General features: G+C 40.7%; 1 protein-coding gene and 1 long non-coding RNA gene across 7 annotated transcripts in view; one reads left to right on the top strand and one right to left on the bottom strand.

The window, feature by feature from the left end:
• LOC116539304 (schwannomin-interacting protein 1) overlaps positions 1-24,027 on the top strand; it is a 785,902-nt gene that overhangs the window by 622,222 nt on the left and 139,653 nt on the right. The window contains exon 1 of one of the 6 annotated variants that reach the window (XM_032262141.1): positions 1,327-1,371. The exons of the other annotated variants lie outside the window; for them this stretch is intronic. Coding sequence (XP_032118032.1) covers positions 1,342-1,371 — 30 coding nt within the window. The 5' untranslated portion in view covers positions 1,327-1,341. Of the gene's footprint in view, positions 1-1,326; positions 1,372-24,027 lie in introns of those variants that run through there. 6 annotated transcript variants of the gene reach the window in all.
• Positions 19,091-21,171, bottom strand: LOC116539360. Its single transcript, XR_004264015.1, has 2 exons — positions 19,615-21,171; positions 19,091-19,553 (listed from the first exon to the last, which is right to left on the bottom strand). It is a non-coding gene; the product is annotated as an uncharacterized LOC116539360 (long non-coding RNA).

Here is a 24,027-nt window from a genome sequence, read left to right as displayed (position 1 = left end):
ACATTGGCAGCCAGCCCTGGGAAAAAAGAGGGAAATGGTCTAAAAAAAACAAAAAAAAAAAAAAAAAAAACACCAAAAAAAAAGAGTAGGTGCTGGCTAGAGCCACCTGGCAGACATCAAAGCATTTTCAAAGCCAATATCCAGTTGGCAGCAAAGAAAGAAGTATATTACCATCCAAGTGATGACCAAATTAGGTTATTCTGTCTTCTTAGAATCTAACATTTTATAATTACTTTTAATCCACCCCCAAATCAACAGGACAGCTTTGTATTTGAATATTATCAGCAGAAAATGTTTGCTCTTGCTAAAGCACATCCTCGTCTATGCCAGCTGGAAGGTAAAAGGAACCCTCAAACTTCATTTGTGGTCTTTAGCCAAGGGACTCCAAGAGGTGTGCTCAGGAGTAGATGAGGCTGGTAAAGGGCCTCCATTGAGGACTGTGCGTGTTCATATGTTTCAGAAGGGCTCTCTACCTGCTGAAAAAGCAAAATCATCTCCACTTCACAGTTTTCAGGCTGCAGTGCTAATGTGTCTTACAATAATCCAAATCTCACACCACAGGCTTTACCACTCCAGTCTTCTCTCTTTTGTCTCAGAGTCAGGAGGAAGGGGGCAAACTGCCCCTCTTCTTTGAGGTGAGCAAGATCATTTGTTTCAAGGAAGCCTAACCTGAAATAGAAGCAGAAGCCCTTTCATATAATTGAGGAAGACTTCACAGTTGCCAGAAACTCTTTTTGTAAGAGAATAAGCCCCACTTAAAGCATTTTCTGGCCTTTAAAAACAGCCCACCAAATATCTTTCTTGTGCCTTATCCAGGATTTTTTTTTTCTGTTGCCCAGGCTGGAGTACAATGGCATGATCTTAACTCATTGTAACCTTTGCCTCCTGGGTTCAAGCAATTCTCCTGCCTCAGACTACTGAGTAGCTGGGATTACAGGTGACCGCCACCACACCTGGCTAATTTTAATATTTTTAGTAGAGACTGGGTACTAGGTGTCACCATGCTGGCCAGGCTGGTCTCAAACTCCTGACCTCAGGTGATCCACCAGCCTCGGCCTCCCAAACTGCTGGGATTACAGGCGTGAGCCACCATGCCTGGCCCCTTATTTGGGAATTATTAAATTGCCTACTATGTGCAGATCCTTGTGAATTGTCAGGCTCCATATTTCTTCAAAAGGCTGAAGCCTGGCAGGCAATGTCAAGAGAAGGAGCTGCTTTGCCCAAACAGGTTCCAAAGCAGTCAAGTGAAATTGTCTTCCTTATATGGTGAAAAGCACCCTGTCCCTTTAAGGCCAAGAGACTTGGCTGCAGACAGTCCCTGGGAAGTTTGCAGGCAGCCCCATGCAGTGTCTGATCCTTGCTGCTGTGCAGGTGAGTTCCCAAACCTTCTCTCTCCAATTTGCCCTCTATAATTGTTCTCATGGTGGGTTAGAAATACTGATATGAACGGGCTAGAGAATTTCAGGGTCAGCAGAGATGGTGTCGTTTGGAGAAGTTTGAGTTGAAGGAAAAAACAAGGTTACAAGGTAAATGTGCAGTAATGCAGCCAGTGAGGATGCATCTAACTTCCTGTGGGGAGAAGGCAGCAAGGTTACAGAAGGCCCTGAGGCATTTCCAGGGCAGGGCAGGGCAGGGGAAACAAATTCAGCAGGGGAAGAGGGACAGATTCTAGATAAGACCATGAGGGGCTGAGTTTAGACTCTTGAGCTACATAACCTGGTGAACTGCAAGTTAAAACCACGCATAACCAGTAGGAAACACTGCTTGTGCAAGTGCTGAAGGCTTTCCAGGAGCTGGAGCTACAGGACTGACTGCAGAGGGGAAAACGTTTGGAATGTCTATAGGCCTGAAGGCTGCAGCCTTAACCCTTTATGCAGCCTGCCTTGTTAGCCATTAGGGTTTGGCTGCCACAGAGCAGGAGGTGGAGGTTCATGTGTGAAGTACTGCAGTAGGAGACCAAATAAATAAACAAGACTATGATTGTGGAAATGCATCTCTGGCATCCCCACAGTATCACATGCAGAAAAGAGAGATTTTCTAAGCTCAGATTTTCTGTGTCATCCACAGAAAAATCTCTGATTTTCTGTGTCATCCTTCTTCCAGCAAAGGGCTGGAAGAAATATCATTTAAGCTAATTACTGCTCTGTCATTTACTAATTCAGCTTCTTGAATTTTTTTCCTCCATGGTCTGGAGCCTTGTACGATATAAATTTGAAATTAACTAATAAAACTTTTTAATAGCTAAAGATTTGCTAGCAGAGAATATGTCTCTGGAAGATTGAGATATATATATACAGCTGAGTTTGGGATTTTATTAAGAGCATGAAAAGAGATGGGTGTGGTGTAGAAGGAGAAACACTTGATGGTCATTTTATATAATATCCAAGGCCGTTTAACTGAGCCCATTCATCAACTACAGCCAAAAAAGGAGTCCACCCAGGAATTTTAAAAGAAAGATGCTAAATTACAGAGCTTGGGGTCCTCTTCCCTCCTAGTCGAGTCTAGGGCCATTCATCATTCAGAGGTCAGTGGTTTCTCTACAGTTGTTGTGTGGGGGAGTGAACAAGGACGCTGGATTAACATTCCTTACATACTCCATGCCTTTTAAAAATATTCATTCATCTGAGTCGTCACTGAAGAATTCTTTTTATTATTAACTAACAAGTGCTCTATCCACTTGTTAGTGCTTTCTAAAGACAGAATATTCATGAAAAAAGATTTTGTTTTATCAATATTTTGATTTATCAAGAGGGATCTGTTAGTGTAAGGGTTCCTGTCTTCTCCTCCTCACTTCTGATGGATGGGCAAAGTGGTGATTATTGCTTACTGAAGAGAAATATCTGTTCTTGACTCTGAAATCACAAAGGGCTCTACTTTTGACTTTTTCATTCAGAAGCACTGGTGTCCCAAGTATAAAGTTAACTTCTGCATTCACAGTGTGGAAGACAGCAGAGTGCATGGGTATAGTTTTGCTTCATTTTGTATCAAGCTAAATCCAGAAAACAGTGTCAAATACATTGCTTTCAAATATAGATGCCCCCGAGAAAAACAAAATTCTATTCCCCCAAGCTGAAAAATCTCTAAAAGTACCGTACTGTTGTCTTTTATAAGATAAATCAAGGCATTTCAAAGGGAAAAAAAAGATGTGTCTTCCCAAACATTTCACACAGTGACTCCCTATGCCCTCAGTCACATACGGATCTTGCAACTTTACACAGGCCACTTACTCTACCTGTGCCTCAGTTTCCGACCTAGAATTGAGCAGATCTGAGTTAAATTTCTGGTTTCTTCATTTATTTCCATAACCATAGGCAAATTACTTAGCCAGTCTAAACTTCAGTTTTCTTTTTCTTTTTTTTTCTGAAACCAAGTCTCGCTCTGTCACCAGGCTGGAGTGCTGTGGTGCAATCTCGGCTCACTGCATCCTCCAGCTTCCAGCTTCAAGCGATTCTCCTGCCTCAGCCTCCTGAGTAGCTGGGATTACAGGCACGCGCCACCACAGTCAGCTAATTTTTGTATTTTTAGTAGAGACAGGGTTTCACCATGTTGGCCAGGTTGGTCTTGATCGCTTCACCTCATGATCTGCCCGCCTCAGCCTCCCAAAGTGCTGGGATCACTGATGCGAGCCACGCCCCCAGCCATTTTCTTATTTATAAAGAGAATGAATGTTAATTAGGATCAGAAGACCCCAGAACTCAGCATAGGCTCCATAAATGCTATTTTTCTTCTTCTATTACCTGGGAAACTACACTGTACCTTGGGAGAGGAAGTAAGTTTTGAAAACAGAAACCAGCTCTGTAGCTCAGCTTTAGAACAACAGTTAGTTCATCCCCTGAGTCCATCCTTTTCACAGAAGGATGCCCAACTCCCTGGGAAACCCATTCTTAATCATCAACCAGCCTCACTGTTTGGAAGCTCTTTTTTTCCCCCCGGCTCTATCACCCAGGCTGGAGTACAGTGGTGTGATCTTGGCTCACTGCAACCTCCACTTCCCGAGTTCAAGCAATTTTCCTGCCTCAGCCTCCAGAGTAGCTGAGATTGCAGGCGCACACCACCACGCCCAGCTAATTTTTGTATTTTTAGTAGAGATGGGGTTTCTCTATGTGGGCCAGGCTGATCTTGAACTCCTGACCTCAGGTGATCCATTCACCTCGGCCTCCCAAAGTGCTGGGAATATAGGTGTGAGCCACCATGCCTGGCCCCTGGAAGCTCTTCCTAATTTTTTTTTTTTTTAGACAAAGTCTTCCTCTATCACCCAGGCTGGAGTGCAGTGGTGTGATCTTGACTCACTGCAACCTCCGCCTCGGTTCCAGCGATTCTCCTGCATCAGCCTCCTGAGTAGCTGGGATTACAGGTGTGTGCCACCATGCCCAGCTATTTTTTTTGAATTTTTAGTAGAGATGGGGTTTCACCATGTTAACCAGGATGGTTTCAAACTCCTGACTTCAAGTAATCCACCCACCTCGGCCTCCCAAAGTGCTGGGATTACAGGCGTGAGCCACCACACCCGGCAGGAAATTCTTCTTAAAGCAAACCTGCTTCCACTTATTTTGTGTTCAGAAACGTGAATAATTGTTGATTATTTTAATATAAAATTACTCCATATGCTTAAAGAACAATAGTAAGTTATCTTAGAATCTCTATAAAAGTGGTCTATCCCAATAATAAGCTTAAAAAGGAATTTTGTTGGCTTTTACAAGGAACCTTTTACAAGTGTTTCAAAAATAAGCAATTGCTACTTTTCTATAAAATCTCCTAACTCATTCACACAGCTGTCTTTAAGAACATGACTCTCTTTCCTTTCAGCATTTTCATTGTTTGGGTCACTTTTTTTTTTTTTTTTTTTGAGGTAGAGTCTTATACTGTTGCCCAGACTGGAGTGCAGTGGCGCAATCTTGGCTTGCTGCAACCTCCGCCTCTCAGGTGCAAGCGATTCTCCTGCCTCAGCCTCCCGAGTAGCTGGGATTACAGGCATACACCACCATGCCCAGTTAATCTTTTTGTATTTTTAGCAGACACGAGATTTCACTATGTGGCTAGGCTGGTCTCGAACTACTGACCTCGTGACTTACCTGCCTCGGCCTCCCAAAGTGCTGGGATTAGAGGTGTGAGCCACCGCACCTGGTCTATTTAGGTCTTAAATAGACCTAAGAGTAAGTTTGCCTTACTTGCAATGAGTCTGTGTATGACTCACTTACAAACCGAAAAAATTACCAGCTTAGAAAGGTGGTGACAAATTTCAGCAGCAGACTCATTCCATTGAAAACACACATCCCAGCACATACATCAGCTGGGAATTGAGCATGCCATTTTTAACTCAACTAAGAACAGGTCACACACATAGGCAATCTTCTAGTCATGGATTAACACCGCCTCTGTCAAGAGACTGGTGTTTAGAGTCTACACTTATCCACTTAAAGTAGCTGTGAAACTCTGAGCTAGTTCCTACATGTGTGTCTGAGCCTCAATCTATGGCCTGCATAATGAGAATGATAATAATACTTATGCACGTGGCTGAGGGAAAGTATGAACTGTGCCAGGACAGTTGCTCAGTGATTATGTTGGATCTCTAACAAAGTCTTAAACCTTAATAACGTAATGGCCCCAGATCTTGTCTACACACTTTAGAACAATCTGCAAGTATGGATATGTTTCTAAGGAAGTGTGAATTTTATTTTCAATAAAAAATGTAAGTTATGTTTCTAATTAGGTGGAATCAAACAGAAATAGATGCTGAGGCAATCATAGACCTGCTACAGGGGTTAATGGTGGAAACAAGCTATAAATGCAGATGTGGTTTAAAAGCTGCTGGGTTTCAAAGAGCTTTGGATTGGCTGTGTTCCTTAAAAATATTTTTTATTTATTTATTTTTCTTGAGATGGAGTCTGGCTCTGTCACCCAGGCTGGAATGCAGTGGCACAATCTCGACTCACTGCAACTTCCACCTCCTAGGTTTAAGCGATTCTCCTGCTTCAGCCTCCTGAGTAGTTGAGATTACCGGTGCCTGCCATAACAGCCAGCTAATTTTTGTATTTTTAGTAGAGACAGGGTTTTACCATGTTGGCCAGGATGGTCTCAATTTCTTGACCTTATGATACACCCACCTCAGCCTCCCAAAGTGCTGGGATTATAGGTGTGAGCCACAGCATCCAGCCAAAAATATTTTTTAACTTTTTACCCCCAGGCAAGTACCTCTGTGTTTGGTACACTGGCAGAAGCAGTTAGAATGGGGAAAGCATCAAATAGATGGAGATGAGAGATCCTGGTGAAGTTGAATCTCCTGATACATCTTTGACTCCCTTCTTCCCCAACTGCCCAGCTATTCGCCTTTAGCTTTTCAGATGTAATTCATTCATGAAGCCACCAAGCTGGGGAAGCTTGAAGAAGTGTCTAGGCCAGCTTCTTGCCTTCATTCAAAGCTTCACTTGAAACATGAATCATGGCTACCTACCCTTCCAAGGGAAAGAGACTGCAGTCCAGTCTATTGCCTGCCTGTACTGGGGCTACACCGGGAACATTCTCCCCACACCCACCCTTGTAATACAAGCCCATCTTCTTTTAGTAGTCTCTGGGTCTGGTCTGTACTTTGTGTTTATGGCAAATTGATATCCTGTCTATGGGAAATTTCCACTAAAGTGGGGAGTGCTGATATGGTCAAAGCCTCTGTGAGAGGTAGTACTTCCTTGTTTTCTGCCTGATTAATCATCAGGTGAATAGACATCCTTCTCCCCTAACTTCATCACTTCTATTCTCCACTCCCACTTGCCCCTCTGATGCAGTGGCTCACAAACTAGAGAGCATGCATCAGAATTACCTGGAAGGTTAAAACACAGATTGCCAGGCTTTATCCCCAGAGTCTCTGATCTGTAGGTCTCATCTGGGGCCTGGATGTTTGCAATTTCTAACAAGTTTACAGGTGATCTGGGCTACACTTTGGGAACTGCTCCTCCAGTCCAACAATAAATCTCACTCTAGTGTTCCCAGTAACTTGCACTTACTCCCGCCTTTCTATATACCTCCTCCATTTTTGGAGGTAAAGTATAGCCTTCTCACCACAGTTATGTGCCACAATTTATTGAATTCTAATTGTAACAAGCAAGACATATATTATTTCAACTACAAATTTGGTATCATTAAACAGAAAGAGGTTAAGTAACCATGATCTTACAAGTGATAAAGAGAAGATTTCGAACTCAGATTTATGTGAAAAATGTTTGCTCTTTCCATGATCCCAGGGCTGGCAAATAGATTTTTAACTTGCTGTCAACTCCAATTCATTGGCAGCAGCTGCCTGGAGCACTGGATTGAGGAGTTTCAGGTGGGATGGGTGCTTGACAGGAGAGAGCTCTAGAACTGCTGAGCTACACTGCACGGGTGTGGGAGTGGAGAGTGGCAATGGGTGTGTGTTGTGTTTGCATCCCCACATGATGCTTTGCCTTGTTCATGGATCAATTTTCTTAGGACCTAGAATCAGATGAAAGACATGTATTTAAGTTTATTTCAGAGGAAACAGTAAATTTATTTCCTTGTCCCTTTTTCTGAAAGGTGAGGTTAAGTTTTTGAGTCTATATTTGAGGTATAATAAACTGGAAAGTAAAATGAAATAGTCCTGGTTTTTATATTTGTGTCTAATGTACATTTTAACCTGATTGACACAATGCGTTGTGTAGCTAGTTTTCTGGAAAAGTCAATCTTTTAGGAATTGTTTTTCAGACCTTCAATAGATTTTTTTCTTTCAATTTCAAAAAAAAAAAACACAAACAAAAAGAAATGCAACTGGTATATAGATAGTAGTAACCAACATAAGCATGATGCCCTAAAGTGGCTCAGACAAGAGAGTTATGTTAATTACAATCTTTGAATATTTCTGTCTTTCAATGTGACCTATCTCATGGATTGCCTTATATTGAAATAATTCGATGTGATTTAGGAGGAAGGTAATGACATTTCTAGTTTAGTTCCTCTCTCTGTGTTCATATTCACTGTGGGACTTGTTATTTTTAATGCCTCAGAGCTTTATATGAACAATGAATTAAATAATGTTTTCCTGCTCCATCTTAACATTTATTATAAGTGTGATTAAATGGCATATAACTTAATGGCATCTATTTTGTTTGATCAACAAATATTTACAAAAATGTATCCCCAGACACTGGGGATATAACAACAAACAAAACATAATGTTCTCATGGAACTTACATTCTAGAGAGGAGAGGCAGACAATAAATGAGTAAACAAAGAAGAAAATTGTATATAGTGATAAAGTGTGTTCAGGGAGTGAGAAAAACTCTGTGTGTATTTGTGTGCATATGTGTGTGTGTGTTTTGCTATTTTACAAGTGGTCAGGGAAGGCCTTTCTAAGAAGGTAACATTGAATGTGGAAAAGAAACCAAACATGGATAGGTCTGGGAATGGAGCATTCCAGACAGAAAAAAATGGCCAGTGCAAAGGTCCTGAGGTTAAAAGTCCATAGGAGCCAGAGTGAGTAGGCTGATAGGGAGTTTCAGCTGGGGATGCTGCAACCTCTCTATTTCTGCCTATAGGATGGTTGAAGATGTGCAGGTGGCAGTTTGCATATAAGATGCTAGAGTTGAGGGCAGAACACTATTGGCTTCTAGTGGGCAGGGACCAGGGAGATAAACATCTTGCACTGCTCTTGATAGACTCACACAAGATTTGTCTTGCTCATATTGTCGTGAAAAATTGTCTCCATTGAGAAATCCTAAAGAGGCTTTAAAGCCAGGCTAAGAAGTTTGAATTTTATCCTAAGTACAGTGGGAAGCTATTGGAGAGTTGCAAGCTTTAAAAGGGAATCTTTCAAAGATCACTTTGGCTGCTGAGTGGAAAGTGAATTGTAAGGGACAAAGGTGAAAGAGGGACATTCAATAGGAAGCTCTTTCAGTAGTCCACAACAGAGATGATGGGGGCCTGGACAAGAGGAGTACTGGCGAAGGTCTTGAGAAGTGTTTTTCCTTCAGGAAGGCTGCTAAATACATATAAAATGCTGTTTCCTGTGACACCATTGTGTTATCTTTTTCTTTTTCCTTGAGAGATTTTTCAGATTCAGAATCCCCTGGTTTCTCTACATACATTTAAGAGAATTTCGTGGCACCAAATTACAGAAGACCTTGCTCTTTCAAATGCAAGTCCTTATCCTCTTGCTCTTTAACCTTGCATATCCATCTGCATTTCAAGTTGTTCATTGCTCAGAAAGGTAATCTATTTGATTTGGGCTTGTAAAAAGAGATAAAAGTACTTGCGCTTCTTGAATAACAATATGTGATTTTTTTTCTCTGAGGGTCAATACGAATTAGCCTACATACATCATTTTACTAAACGGGAGACTAATGACATGAATAACTGGGACCAAGTCTACATTTATTCTATTGAAAGAGTAACACTGAACATCGGAATCTCTTGAAGAGATTCAGGTATTTCAGTACTCATTTTACTTAGGCATTAAAGCCTCACAGATAGTTTCCAGGTGCATTGGCTCCTCCCTGACAAAGGCAACTCAGCTTCCAAGACCAGAAAATTCTTGCTGTTGTCCTCTTGTCCCTCCTCATAGCCAACTCTTCTTTCTGCAGCTCCACAGCCAGTGGCCCCCACACTGACCTCAGTGTGTCTCTGCAAATGCAGAGATTCACAAAGCAACAATGTGGAAACTTGTCAATTCACCTGCAGAACAGCTCAATTCTCATTTGAAGGGAGGAGCATCCTGTGCCCAGCCTGAGCTGAAGGGAGTGGCATGATGTTACCATTGGTAGAAAACTAGGTAAAGGGCACAAGGGCTTTTTGTCTATATTTTCTCTATATTATTTCTTAAAGCTGCATATGAATGTACAATAATATCAAAATTAAAAGTTTAATTTAAAAAATAACTAGTTAAATGAATGGACATAGATGAACCCCTAACTCACAGTCTTAAAAGAAGAAGATCCCCCAGATTTTTAAACAGTATATATACCGTACCTTATAGTAAAACTATAAGGAAAAGCAAGGAATTAAGGTGAATTTTAGGATAGTATTGAGAGGGAAGAGGTGGAAGAGGAAATGTCATCAACGTAAGACACCCAGAGGGCCTCAAAGGTACTAAACAAAATATTCTGACTTAAAGTGGGGAAGTGAGAAATGCAGGAATTCATTTAAACATTATTCTTTAAACTACACATAAATGCTTTTATATTTTGCTTTGTATGTATGACATATTTAAAAATAAAAAGATAAATTTTAACTCTCCACAGAACAAAAAGACCCAGGGTCTGAAAGAAACTGATCAAGAACTTTATAATGTTGCCAAAATGAGGTAAATAAGACCTTAGGGAAAAATTTAAAATATAACCCATTAGAACCAGTACAGACAGAATCAATCTCTTTCTTTCTCTCTCTCTGTCTGCCTTCACTGGTAAAAATTTTGCTGACTAGAAAAAATTCTGTAGGAGTGAGGAGCACTAGAACTTATCTATAAATGACATTTGAGAGAAATACTTTTTCCCCCTGCCCATCCTGCTTGCCAGAGCAGTACTGATTTAGTACACTTTCCTGTCCAAAGTTGAAAGGTTAAAAATAAAGCCTACCTCTCTGGAAGCTGGCATTCTATTAGCTTGGTGTTCAAGGTAGCCATTGAACAGAAGGCTGTTGAATGTCAGAGAGTGTTCGACGGGGCTGCTGGGCCATCCTGTGCCAGGTGAGCAGCTTCTCCCGCCCACGACCTGCCTTTCCCTATGTGTACGTCCATCACAGGGCTGTTCGTTATGCCCTGTGCAGCAGCTCCATATTTCTTATTTGCTTCACTCTTTACGTGCCTCAAATAGCTCACTTTTTCCTGAGGCCTTGCTTAGCCAAGTTCTCTGCATTTGGTTCCTTTGATCTTTCTGCTAAAATCAATCTCTTCTCTAATTATCTTCTGTTCCACTTCTTTGAATCTCTTCCAGTTGCCTCCATTTTTCAAGGAGTCAGGTGTTTAATAAAGAATCTCGATGAGAGTCAGGCAGAATCAAGTAAACACCCATGCCGGCTCCCAGGTAGAGTGTTGAATCAAGTAAATGCCCCTGCCTGCTTCTAGGTAAAGTGACTTCTTTAAGCAGAGGAGATGGTTTACTAAAAATTCCAGAGCCCAGACAGTTTCCTACTATGACAGATGCATAGTAACAATCACCAAATGGAGGAATTAATCGACATCTCTGTTAAACGGGTTAGGCCATATTCTAACTTGTACTTCATTTGCTTTCCCATTGTGCCCTCAGCCCAAGTCTCTTTCTGCTTTCAGGCTTTTCACTGAAATCTAGTAGTTTATTTCATAGCTTATTTCATTAATGCTTTTGTTTACACATTTTAAAATTGAATTTCCTGCTCACATATTTAACCCCACTAGTTTAATTCACATCGTGGGATTTTGCTAGTAACCTTGTTTGCTAGATTACCATTATTTAGAAATTATTCTATTTTATCTTCCTCAAATGACTCGTAGTCATGTTAATGTTGTCTTAGTTTTTATTTCTCTTTATTAGAGAGTAGACTTTGCCTCTATATTTGTTACTTTCAGTGTTTGTCTAATTAGTCACAGTGCAAGGTTTATCATATCCTATGATTCTGACACAGGTTTGGGCTGAGAAGAATAAAGACCACTGTCTTAAAATGATATATGTCAGACTTGCTTCAAAATAATCTAGTGGGGGTGAGAGGAACATAATAGGTGAAATAAAATTGCCACGGGTTGATAGTCTCTAGAGTGAGGTCATAGGTACATGGGGTTCATTGTTCTATGCAATTATGTAAATGCCTGGAATGTTTCCATAATGAAAATTATTTTTTAAAAAGCAAAAAATATAGATCAATAGATAGAAAATTAGTCCCTATGAATTCTTCCTTTAGGATTTACAGAAGGGGATTTCCTCCATCCTCCTCTACCTGATCCTATCATGTCTTTTCATCTATTGGTGGTCCAGCCATTTCTTTACATTCATTGAGAAGTTTAGCACTTGCTTCTTCTCTTCCTTTCTTTTAAAACCCCACTTCTCATGTGGAAGATTACATTGAGATTACTGGATGTGTGGCTTATCCAGGGCTTTATATCCACAACACTAATCATCTGCATTCTCACTCCCTTCCAGTCACCACCACTCCTTGATTAGACTCTAAATCATTTTTTAAATGGTACATATCTATGCTGCTGACTGACTGGCAGTCTGGATAAAGCCTTTAGGTTATGTTTTGATATAAAATTTAGTTTTTCTCAGCATCAGTCAACACATAAAACATATATAATCCAGCCATTTCTGTCTTAAAATCCTTCAGATCTCTTTATCAATTTCAGGTTTAAAGTCAAGTTCAATATCCTTCATATCTACTCTTGCTTTTCCTACCATTTCCAGCCTCTTTCCCTATATCCTCCAATATTCACTCTCTTTCCAGGCATTCTATACCAAACTGCCTTGTCTTGGTTCGTGGGAGACGAACCATGGTTTCTTATATCTCCAAACTTTTGACCATACTGTTCCCCAAAGTTGGAATATCCTCTGTCTTTCAGCCTTTGGGGAACTTCAGCAACTTTCGTTTATACCTCAAGACCCAATTCAAGCATGATTCATTTGGGAAGGCTTCCTTGAGCTGTCCACATTGAGTTAAACACCTCTCCAGCACCGCTTCCGTAGCACTCTTTGTCTATGTCTACCCTAATACTTTGAAACCCAACTGTTAACCATGAGTATTGTTTCCTTTCTGGGCCATGAACTCTTTGACCTCTTTCAGCTCTCTCTCCCCACAACCCAACCTAGTGCCTGACATATAGTAGATGTTTGGATGAAAGAGGAGCTGAATGAACAGAGAGATGGATAAATGAATACTATGTCATCTCCTTAAGGTAGCACCTTCCTACCAAGGGCCGTCTCTAGAAGTTTGGACCAACAATCTTGGACCTGCAAAGCTCCTCCAGTCTTAGCCTCTTAATTTCTCTGCTTATCACCTGATGCATCTGGCTCCAGCTATATAATGCAATCTTCCTTTTCTCTGTGAGTTCTTCCTATTTAATGCTTTATCTATATAAGTGTTTTCCAAATGTGGGAGAAGATAATTTTTAAGTGGTACTCAGATAAATGTCTTTTGGCAGTCTTCTATGTACATTAATTAATATTTGGGGGAAAACTTAGCACATAAGACCTGTGATTTCATGCAGAATGTTGCTTAGGATGAGACAAATATAGGTATGGCCAGGGTAATCAACCTTACCCTAACGTCATAAAGCAGGGGTGAGGTGCCCATGTATATTCACAGATGTTCCTTCCCCTATTAGTGATCCTGGCTGTCTACGCTTCTCATGGGCATGACCACGGGTTCAGTGCTCACGCCCATGAGAAGCATAGGCAGCCAGGATCCCTAACAGGGCGAGACTTCATATACTGAATTCCATAGGCATCTGTGTGTTTTATTCAGTGATGTTGAAATGTCACTCCCTGAAGTTGCAGAGTACATACATGTATACTTAATTACAACACATAAAATGGTCAAATATCTTTTGAGCTTTCCAACCACATCCCCATGCAAGTTCAGATATTTAATGTCAGTTAATATAACAATGGACAGATTTGTCTCATTAATGTGGATCCTCAACTTTGTCTGAAACTATCAAGTAGCATATCCAATTATTTTGATCAAAAATTTCCATCCTCCTGGCTGGGTGCAATGGCTCATGCCTATAATCCCAACACTTTGGGAGGCTGGGTCAGGTGGATACCAGAGGTCAGGAATTCGAGATCAGCCTGGCTAATGTGGTGAAACCTCGTCCCTGCTAAATGTACAAAATTAACTGGGGGTGGTGGTGCACGCCAGTAATCCCAGCTATTCGGGAGGCTGAGGCAGAAGAATCACTTGAACCCAGGAGGCAGAGGTTGCAGTGAGCCAGGATTGCACCTGCACTCCAGGTTGGGCAACAGAGTGAGTCTTGGCCTCCAAAAAAAAGTTCCATCTGTCTCATCCGTCTAATAAGAAACATCTTCAGCCATACATGTTATAAGTCAATTTGATTTATTCTATTTTTTGTTTACTATTTTTACCTTTTGTTTTAAAAAGTTTAATAACATCGATTTTATAGTTTACTATATCTCATCAAATCTAATACACCATTGATGTGTAAAGCACATTATTTTCCATGCCACTAAGAAGATGAGAAATGTTGCCAGTTATAATTGCTAGATGCCATTGATTGTAAGTTAATACCCCAGTTTCAGAGATATCAAAATTATTTTGTAAAGTGTGTCTCAAAGTTGATGAAACACAGTATATGTAATCTCTTCAACATTAGCAAGTGATACTTATATTTCATTGTTAGTAGCAATGTAAAGTTTCCCTTTTGAATAAATTTAATTTAAAAATGAGTTGATTTACGGTGGCTCAAGCCTGTAATCCCAGCACTTTGGGAGGCCGAGGCGGGTGGATCACGAGGTCAAGAGATCGAGACCATCCTGGTCAACATGGTGAAACCCCGTCTCTACTAAAAATACAAAAAATTAGCTGGGCATGGTGGCGCGTGCCTGTAATCCCAGCTACTCAGGAGGCTGAGGCAGGAGAATTGCTTGAACCCAGGAGGCGGAGGTTGCGGTGAGCCGAGATCGCACCATTGCACTCCAGCCTGGGTAACATGAGTGAAACTTTGTCTAAAAAAAAAAAAAAAAAAAATGAGTTGATTTAAAGAAAAGAATTATATAATAGAGGTAGAACATAATACAGCAAAATTATGGAGGTGGTACCAACATGATAGTGATTTGGCCTAACTGCCTAGGCCCAGATACTGCCCTTTGGCCCCATGTGCCAGCTCAAGCCAACCCTCACCACCCTCCAGCACTGTGCCCAGCTCCTACCTAGGCCAGCAAGCATGGGAGCAGGGCTTGGGCAACCTCACCAATGCTATGATGAAGAATGTGGCTGTAACTCACCAAAGTTACTATATGAGAGTGAAAAGGAATCCCTAGGTAATAGACTCATTTTAAGTATTGAAATAATCTGGACTTGCCTCTATTTAAATAACAGGATACTCAGAGGTTTCTGTTTTAAGCCTGTTCTCCAAGAAGTAAAGAAGGGAAAAAGAGCATTTTAATCTTTGTTGCTGGATAATCTGTTTACTAAAAATGGGTAACCAGACTCTAAACAGTTCAGTGATTATGAAACCAAAGAATGGTCCACTTTATTTTTTTTTAAGGAAGGAAGGAAGGAAAGAAGGAAGGGAGGGAGGGACCTTATTTTTTACAATACAGTTACCATTGAAATGATTAAGAGTAACTTGAAACAAAATGTGTTTCACTGGGAAAGTACAAGAAGAAGCTGAATGTGGTGTCTCTTGCCTATAATCCCAGCACTTTGAGAGGCTGAGGTAGACAGATTGCTTGAGCCCAGGAGTTCAAGACCAGCCTAAGCAATATGATAAAACCACATCTTCTCTCTCTCTCTCTCTCTCTCTCACACACACACACACACACACACACTCACACACACAAAATACGAAAAATTAGTGGTATGGTGGTGCACTACTATAGTCCCAAATACTGCAGGAAGGGAAATGTGTGCAACTGCAGTCCCAGTTATTGGTGGGGTGGAGATTGGGGTTATGGAGGCAGCTGAGGTGGGAGGATCACTTGAGCCTGAGAAGGTCAAGGCTGCAGTGAGCTGAGATTGTGCCACTGCACTCAGCCTGGGCAACAGAGTGACCAGAGTGAGACCCCTATTCCAAAAGAAAAAAAAAAAGAAGCAACAACAGCTAATTTCCTACTTCCAGAATAAGAGAAGTGAAGAGAGAACCATTTTAGATGGAGTTGGGGAAAGCTGTGAATTTCCACTGGGAAAACCCCATCTCCTTGGCCATAGCTGCGGATTTGTATTCATGGTGCTCCCTGCTCCCATCCTGCACTAGGTTGAGCCTTAGATTGCTGGGCATTGTGTGCAACATTTCCCAGAGAGCCACGCAGGACCCTTTGATTTATTCAGTGCTTATTCTTGAAGGTTATTGTGAATCATTAACCAGAATGCAATAGAGCAGAAGGTCACAAGTCATAGAGGCTCCGTGGCTTGCACATAGCCTGTTTTAGCAAACTTAATTTTTAAGGTTTTAATGTAGGTATAATTGAGAAGATAAATTGAACACATATGCATGTCCTAATAAAGGTATTCTTTCGAGTCAGCAAATATTCACATCCTATTAAACATCAATGAATGTTATATAGTATAATAAAGTGGAAAGGTCTTAAAAGATTATTTGTAGGCTATTAGTTATTAGTGTAATTTTAAAACGTAATCAGTAACAATTAGCAAAATTGATAATACTGGATGTACAGCGGTTTCCACTCACTAGTACAAGTAATACTAGCAATAATTCTATAAAGTAATATCAGTTGAAAATTAAACCTCTTCCAACTTCTTTGTCTATCCTTCTGGGAGTTCTTGTTTATCAGATCACTGGGGCATCACTTCACTAAAACTATTTCCTGATATTCATAAAAAGTATTGACATCATATACCAAATTTAGAAGTCTATTTATAGAGTAGAATAAAGTTATAAGATTACTTCAATATGCTTTGTCCAAGCAGATGCACTGGTCAAAAAGCCAAACACACGCACACACACACACACACACACACACACACACACACAGACACACATATATATACATGTACATATATATGATCTATATCTTTAACTTTTTAATTTTAATTTTTGTGGGTACATAGTAGGTGTATAGCCCAATATATTTAGAAGCTGGAATCACTAGGACTTGGTATCCAGTATCAGGTCCCCTATAAGCAGAGCTAGAGATAGGGATTTGGATGCTGATACTTTGTTGAGTGATAAACTGGTAAGAAAGTGAGAAAAGCAGGATAGAGAGGAAGGAAATGCCACGTAGGACATGGAATCAGATAGTCTATTCTTGGCCTGATGAAAGCAGAGGAATAAATTTCACCATAGAGGACAGCTGTGCATCCTTCACAGCTAAACACTCACAGCAGCTGGGGGTAGGGTGGGTCATATACAGCTGCCAGAAACCTGAATCTGCTTGGAGCACTAACAGCATTAGCCACATTTTGTGATGGGGCAGGGGGTGGAGGGAGAAAAAGATGGCTCCCAAATTTGTGATATGAACAACTGAATAGCTTCTTGTATATAACAACAATGCTCCCCTCCTAATACCAAAAAGCTAAGATTTTAGAAGAAATATTAAAAGAGTCTTCATTTTACAAAAAAAAAAATTCCTTTTAGCTTTTACTTTTCTAGGTTAAAAATAACAACTCTTTGACATAATTGCATGGGATCAATTTTCCATTTAAAATACATACTGTTTTTTTGTTAAATATTGCTCTTTTAGATCTTTTCCATTTAGTCTGCTTCCTGTTGAAAATAGATACAAACTGGTTCTAGTACTCTAATGATCGAAGATTCACCTACAATTCCAATATTAGGCTAGCTTTTTATTTTAAAAGCACGTATGCATTGTTCTTGTGCATTCATCCTTTAGTCCAGGGGTCAGCACACTGTGGCCAAGGGGCCAAATCCAGCCTGTCATCCATTCTCCTATGGCCTGGGAGCTACAAGGTTTTATATTTTTTAAAGGTTGCTTTAACAAAATGATAAAGAATATGCAACAGAGACCATATGACTCACAAAGCCAAAAATATTTACTATATAATCTTTCACAGAAAAAGTTTGCCAACCTGTCCTTCAGTCTGTCATGACCCCATAGTGTGCTGATGCAGTCTATATTGAGAAAGAAAATCTGATACTCAAAAACTTCAGATTAGTGGATGATTTATGGAACTATAAAATTATTTTTTATAAGGGATTCATCACAGAACTTTTAGAAATTAATTCCAGCTCTTCTGAGCAATTATTTCTTAATGCAATTCCTTAACAAATTTTAAAATCATTCATTTAAGTAAAATAAATATGCATAAGTTTTCCTCTGTTTTGTAAAAATATTACCAGCTGATATGGTTTAAATCTGTGTCCCCACCCAAATCTCATGTTGAATTGTAATCCCCAATGTTGGAGGTAAGACCTAGTGGGAGGTGATTGAATCCTAGGGGTGGATACTTCATGAATGGTTTAGCACCATCCCCTGGGGCTGTTCTCGTGATGGTGACTTGTCACAAGATCTGGCTATTCTAAAGTATGTAGCACCCTCCCCCACTCTCCCTCCTCCATAACCCCAGGCACAGGTCTATCTCCTCTTTTTGCTTTGGCCATGTAAAATGTGCCTGCTTCCCCTTTGCCTTCTGTCATGATTGTAAGTTTCCTGAGGCCTCCCCAGAAGCGGGGTACAAGCTGCTATGCTACTGTACAGCCTACAGAACTGTGAGCCAATTAAACCTCTTTTCTTTATAGCAGTGCAAGAATGAACTAATACACCACCAATCTTGTGATTACTGCAAAGAAACTAAAAAATACACATAGATACAAAGGTAAGAAATCATTCGCAATCTTACCATCCATAGTTAACTTCTGTTAACATTCCACTACGTTTTTTTTCTAAGAATATAAACATTTAATTTTGTAAAATGTGATCATGTTGTATATATAATATTATACCCTCTTTTATTCACTGTATTAGTCTGTTCTTGTATTGCTATAAATAAATACCTGAGACTGGGTGACTTAAAAGAGTTTTAATTGGCTCACAGTTCTGCAGGCTGTACAGGAAGGATGGCAGCATCTGCTTCTGGGGAGGCTTCAGGGAGCTTTTATTTATGACAGAAGGCAAAGTGGGAGTGAGGTCTCTTGAATGGTGAAAGCAGGAACAAGAGAGACCAGGGGCAGATGTGCTGCACACCTTTTAACAACCAGCTGTCTTGAGAATTGCTATTATGAGAACAGCACCAAGGGAATGTTGCTAACCCTTTCCTAAGAAATCCACCCCATGATCCAACCACCTCCCAGCAGGCTCCACCTCCAACGCTGGGGACTACAATTCAACATGATTTGCTAGGGACGCAGATCCAAACCGTATCATTTCATTTCATGTTATAATTTTCAAAAGCATCTTATTTGACTGCATTTATTCCCCAGAATTAATGTGTCACAATGTATGTAAACATCTTTTTTTTTTTTTTTGACATTTGAGGTTGAAGCTAATTTTTCACTACTGTAAATGCCACAGTGAGCCTCTTCATGCATAAATCTATCTAGATCCTCATTTCTGTGTCCCTAAGCTAGATTATTAGAAAAGTAACTATTGGCCCTTCCCTGCTTCTGTCCCCATCTTCCTTACAAACTCATGCTTCTTCTCCTAGTTCTATATGGGCTAGAGTCCATTAGGACTAGGAACTTGGTCTTCTCTTCTCACTCCATATTTGTCTCAAAACCATGTCACCCAAGGCGAAGCTTTCAAATACCATCCACATGCTATGATTCCCATCTTTGTATCTTCAGCCCCAGTACTCTCTGCTAAGCTCCAAACTTACATAACTAAATATCTACTTGTAATCTCAACTTGTATGTCTTATAACATCTTAGATATAGAATATCCAGAAAAGATTCAATATCTTCCTTGTTTTTTCTCCCCTACCAAACCTTCCTCCTCCTATTGCCCATTTCAGTAAAGTGACACCATCTTTCCACCAAGTTGCTTATGATACAAAACTGGAACCCATCAGTGACATCTCTTCTCTCCCTCACTACCCCCATCTATTTAGTCACTAGATCCTGTTGATTCCACTTCCTAAATATCTTTAATATTTCTATTTATTTCTGTCTTCCCCACCCTCATTGAAGCCACCATCAGAGAGTTTCAAAAATACCAATCTGCTTTCACAATCCTTGAGTGGCTGTTAAGATAAAAATCTTAGTTGCAATCCCTCCTCACTCTCTACCTTCAGCTTGCCACTTTTTCCCCCGTACTCTCTTACTCCAACCTAGTGGTTCCTTCCTTTTACTCCAATGTGCTAAGCTTCTTCCAGCCTCAAAACCTTTATTCAAGCCTTTATTCAAGCCTTTATTCACCCTTCCCTCCCTCTTCAGCTGCTCAACCCATTTCCTGATACCTCATCCAATACATGTACTAAGCACATGTTCCTCTCTCAGCATCATGTGAGTCTACTTTTTGGGTATTTACTGCAAACTGTAATTTAAATTCTTGTGTGTTTTTTTCCCTGTAATGTCTGTTCCTCCACTAGACTGAAATCCCATTTGGAGAAAATAGCACCTATCTCTTTTACCACTTTATCCCTTAGTGCCTAGCACGTAGTAGGTATTCAATAAGTATTTTCTGAATTAATAACAGGTTATGGAATATAAACTTGATAAAGATGTTTAAAACATGTTATCAAATAGCATTCCAGAAAGTTTGTATTAGCCAATTTAGAAACCTACCAGCAGTATATGAGAGTTCCTTTGATCACACCTATCCTGACACTGGGTATTAGAGTTTTAAGTAATTTTTAAATATTCTGATAAGGAAAATGTTACCTCATTGTTATTGAAATTTCTTTCTTGATTATTGGTGAAGTTCAATATTTTTCACATATTGATAGCCTTTCCTACATTGTCTGTGATTTTAAAATTTATGACATACTGCTTTTATTGAACCATTCTGGTTGGGATATTTTGGAAGTTTATTTAGATTAATTATCTGTACACTTACAATACAATGCCAAGCCTACTTAGCTTCATCTGAAGGCTTGGACAGATTTGAATAAATAAACCTGCTCCCAAAAGTTTATGTTTAGTCACTGCTGATTCCTCCTTACTTTGGATGGCCTTATGACTTTTCACATAAACTAGGACACTTTTGAGAGTTAAGGAGGGTGCCATTACTAATTATGCCAGGACAACGGGTATAAAGTAGGACCATGTTGGCCAAGATGTACAATCTTCCTGAATCTTTCGTGTGCATGCAGACTTGGTACCCTGGAAATCTGGAGCAGAGATCCAAGTGGTGATCTAGGGATGAATTGAAGATGAAACCTGCTTTTCATTCTAAATTTTAATTTGGATACTGTATTAGTCCGTTTTTGTGCTGCTGATAAAGACATACCCGAGACTGGGCAATTTAAAAAAGAAAAAGGTTTATTGGACTTACAGTTCCACATGACTGGGGAGACCTCACAATCATGGCAGCAGGCAAGGAGGAATAAGTCACATCTTATGCAGACAGCAGCAGGCAAAAAGAGAGCTTGTGCAGAGAAAGTCCTGTTTTTGAAACCATCAGATCTCATGAGACCCATTCACTATCATGAGAACAGCATGGGAAAGACCTGCCCTCATGATTCAGTCATCTCCCACTGGGTCCCTCCCACAACACATGGAAATTATGGGAGCTACAAGGTAAAACTTGAGTGGGGACATAGAGGCAAAAAATATCATTCTGCCTTTGGCCCCTCCCAAATCTCATATCTTCACATTTCAAAACCAATCATGCCTTCCCAACAGTCCCCCAAAGTCTCAACTCATTTCAGCATTAACTCATAAGTCCATAGTCCAAAGTATCATCTGAGACAAAGCAAGTCCCTTCCACCTATGAGCCTATAAAATCAAAAGCAAGTTAGTTACTTCCTAGATACAATGGGTGGTGGGGTACAGGCATTGGGTAAATACAGTCATTCCAAATGACAAATGCTGGCCAAAACAAAGGGGCAACAGGCCCTATTCAAGTCTGAAATCCAGCAGGGCAGTCAAATCTTAAACCTCCAAAATGATTTCCTTTGACTCCATGTCTCACATCCAGGTCACACTGATGCAGGAGGTGGATTCCCATGTTCTTAGGAAGCTCTACCCCTGTGGCTTTGCAGGGTACAGTCTCCCTCCCAGCTGCTTTCATGAGCTGTGGGTGAGTGTGGCTTTTCCAGGTGCACAGTGCAAACTGTCAGTGGATGTACCATTCTGGGGTGTGGAAGATGGTGGTCCTCTTCTCACAGCTCTACTAGACAGTCACATCTGTATGGGGGCTCTGACCCCACATTTCCCTTCCATATTGCCATAGCAGAGGTTCTCCACGAGGGTCCTACCCTTGCAGCAAACTTCTGCCTGGGCATCCAAGTGTTTCCATACATCTTTCAAAATCTAGTTGGAGGTTTCCACACCCCAGTTCTTGACTTCTTGCACTCACAGACTCAACACCACATGGAAGCTGCCAAGGTTTGGGGCTTGCACCCTCTGAAGACATGGCCCGAGCTCTATGCTGGCCCTTTTCAGCCATGACTGGAGTGGCTGGGACATAGGGCACCAAGTCCCTAGGTTCCACACAGCACAGGGACCCTGGGCCCACAAAACCACTTTTCCCCCTAGGCTTCTGGGTCTGTGATGAGAGGGACTGCCATGAAGACCTGTGACATGCCCTGGAGACATTTTCCCCATTGTCTTGGGGATTAACATTCGGCTCTTTGTTACTTATGCAAATTTCTGTAGTCAGCTTGAACTTCTCCTCAGAAAATGGGTTTTTCTTTTCTACTGCATTTTCAGGCTGCAGATTTTCCAAACGTTTATTGTCTGTTTCCCTTTTAAAATGTAATGCTTTTAAAAGCACCTAAGTCACCTCTTGAATGCTTTGCTGCTTAGAAATTTCTTCTGCCAGATACCCTAAATCATCTTTTTCAAGTTCAAAGTTCCACAAATCTCTAGGGCAGGGACAAAATGCCACCAGTCTCTTTGCCAAAACATAACAGGGGTCACCTTTCCTTCAGTTCCCAACAAGTTCCTCATCTCCATTTGAGACCACCTCAGCCTGGACTTAATGTTCATATTGCTATCAGCATTTTGAGCAAAGCCACTCAACAACTCTCTAGGAAGTTCCAAACTTTCCCATATTTTCCTGTCTTCTTTTTATTTATTTATTTATTTATTTATTTATTTTATTTTCCTGTCTTCTGATGAGCCCTTCAAACTGTTCCAACCTCTCTGCCTGTTCCCTAGTTCCAAAGTGGCTTCAACATTTTCAGGTACCTTTTCAGCAGTGTCCCACTCCACTGACACGAATATACTGTATTAGTCTGTTTTCATGCTGCTGAAAAAGACATACCCAAGACTGGGCAATTTACAGAAGAAAGAGGTTTATTGGACTTACAGTTCCACACGGCTGGGGAGGTCTCACAATCATGACAGAAGGCAAGAAAGAGCAAGTCACATCTTATGTGGATGCCAGCAGCCAAAAAGAGAGCTTGTGAGAGAAACTCCCATTTGTAAAACTATCAGATCTCGTAAGACCCACTCACTATCACCAGAACAGCACAGGAATACCTGCCCCCATAATTCAGTTATCTCCCACCAGGTCCCTCCCACAACACATGGGAATTATGGGAGCTACAAGATGAGACTTGGATGGGGACACAGAGCCAAGCCATATTAGATGCCTTTGTGCTGTGTGGTTCACTGACTCAATGACTCAGCTCTGGAACTCCCTGTCACCCCTGGTGCCCCTTTCATTCATTTACCTCACCTGCTTGGGCCCTGGAGGTACCTAAGTTACAGCCCATGAAATTCTGGTAGTTTCTAAGGCTCAGACAATTTCATACAATTCTATTTTCACGAGGAAGACAGTGGCCCAGAGAGCTAGCTGCAGGGATGGTCTTGCCCATAAACACAGAGCTAGTCAGAGGCAGAGCCAAGTCTCCTGAAGAGTTCTCTCCTGTCCCACCAAGCTACCTCCATTCCTCCTGCTGTGAGGCACTGACAATGCCAGAAGCTATTTTCTGACTTTATAAAGTTTCCAGAATTATGTCAAGACGTGACCAAAACAGTCTTAACTTCCTAGAGTATCTTGTGAAAATGTTCTTCTTTGATAAGCAAAACACTTTAAAGCAGAAGGCATACAGTTTCGGAGACATTTCATCTTATATTAGGGTCATGTATACATGGACTTCCATGTCTATGACTTATAATGCTTCCCTGACCTTTTGCAGTTGTCTACAAACTTCCCCAGCTTTTTCTAAATGCCCTGTTGTTCAATTTATTTCTTTCAATGAAGTTTAAAAAGTAAGTTCAGAGTTGCTTACAGACTTGCTTTTTTTTTTTTTTTTTTTTTTGGAGACACAGTCTTGCTTTGTCGCCTAGCCTGG

Source organism: Sapajus apella, unplaced genomic scaffold (genome assembly GCF_009761245.1).
Source record: "Sapajus apella isolate SASKATOON/1434 unplaced genomic scaffold, GSC_monkey_1.0 scaffold4, whole genome shotgun sequence".
NCBI lineage: Eukaryota > Metazoa > Chordata > Mammalia > Primates > Cebidae > Sapajus > Sapajus apella.
This window is presented reverse-complemented; position numbering and strand designations above follow the sequence as displayed.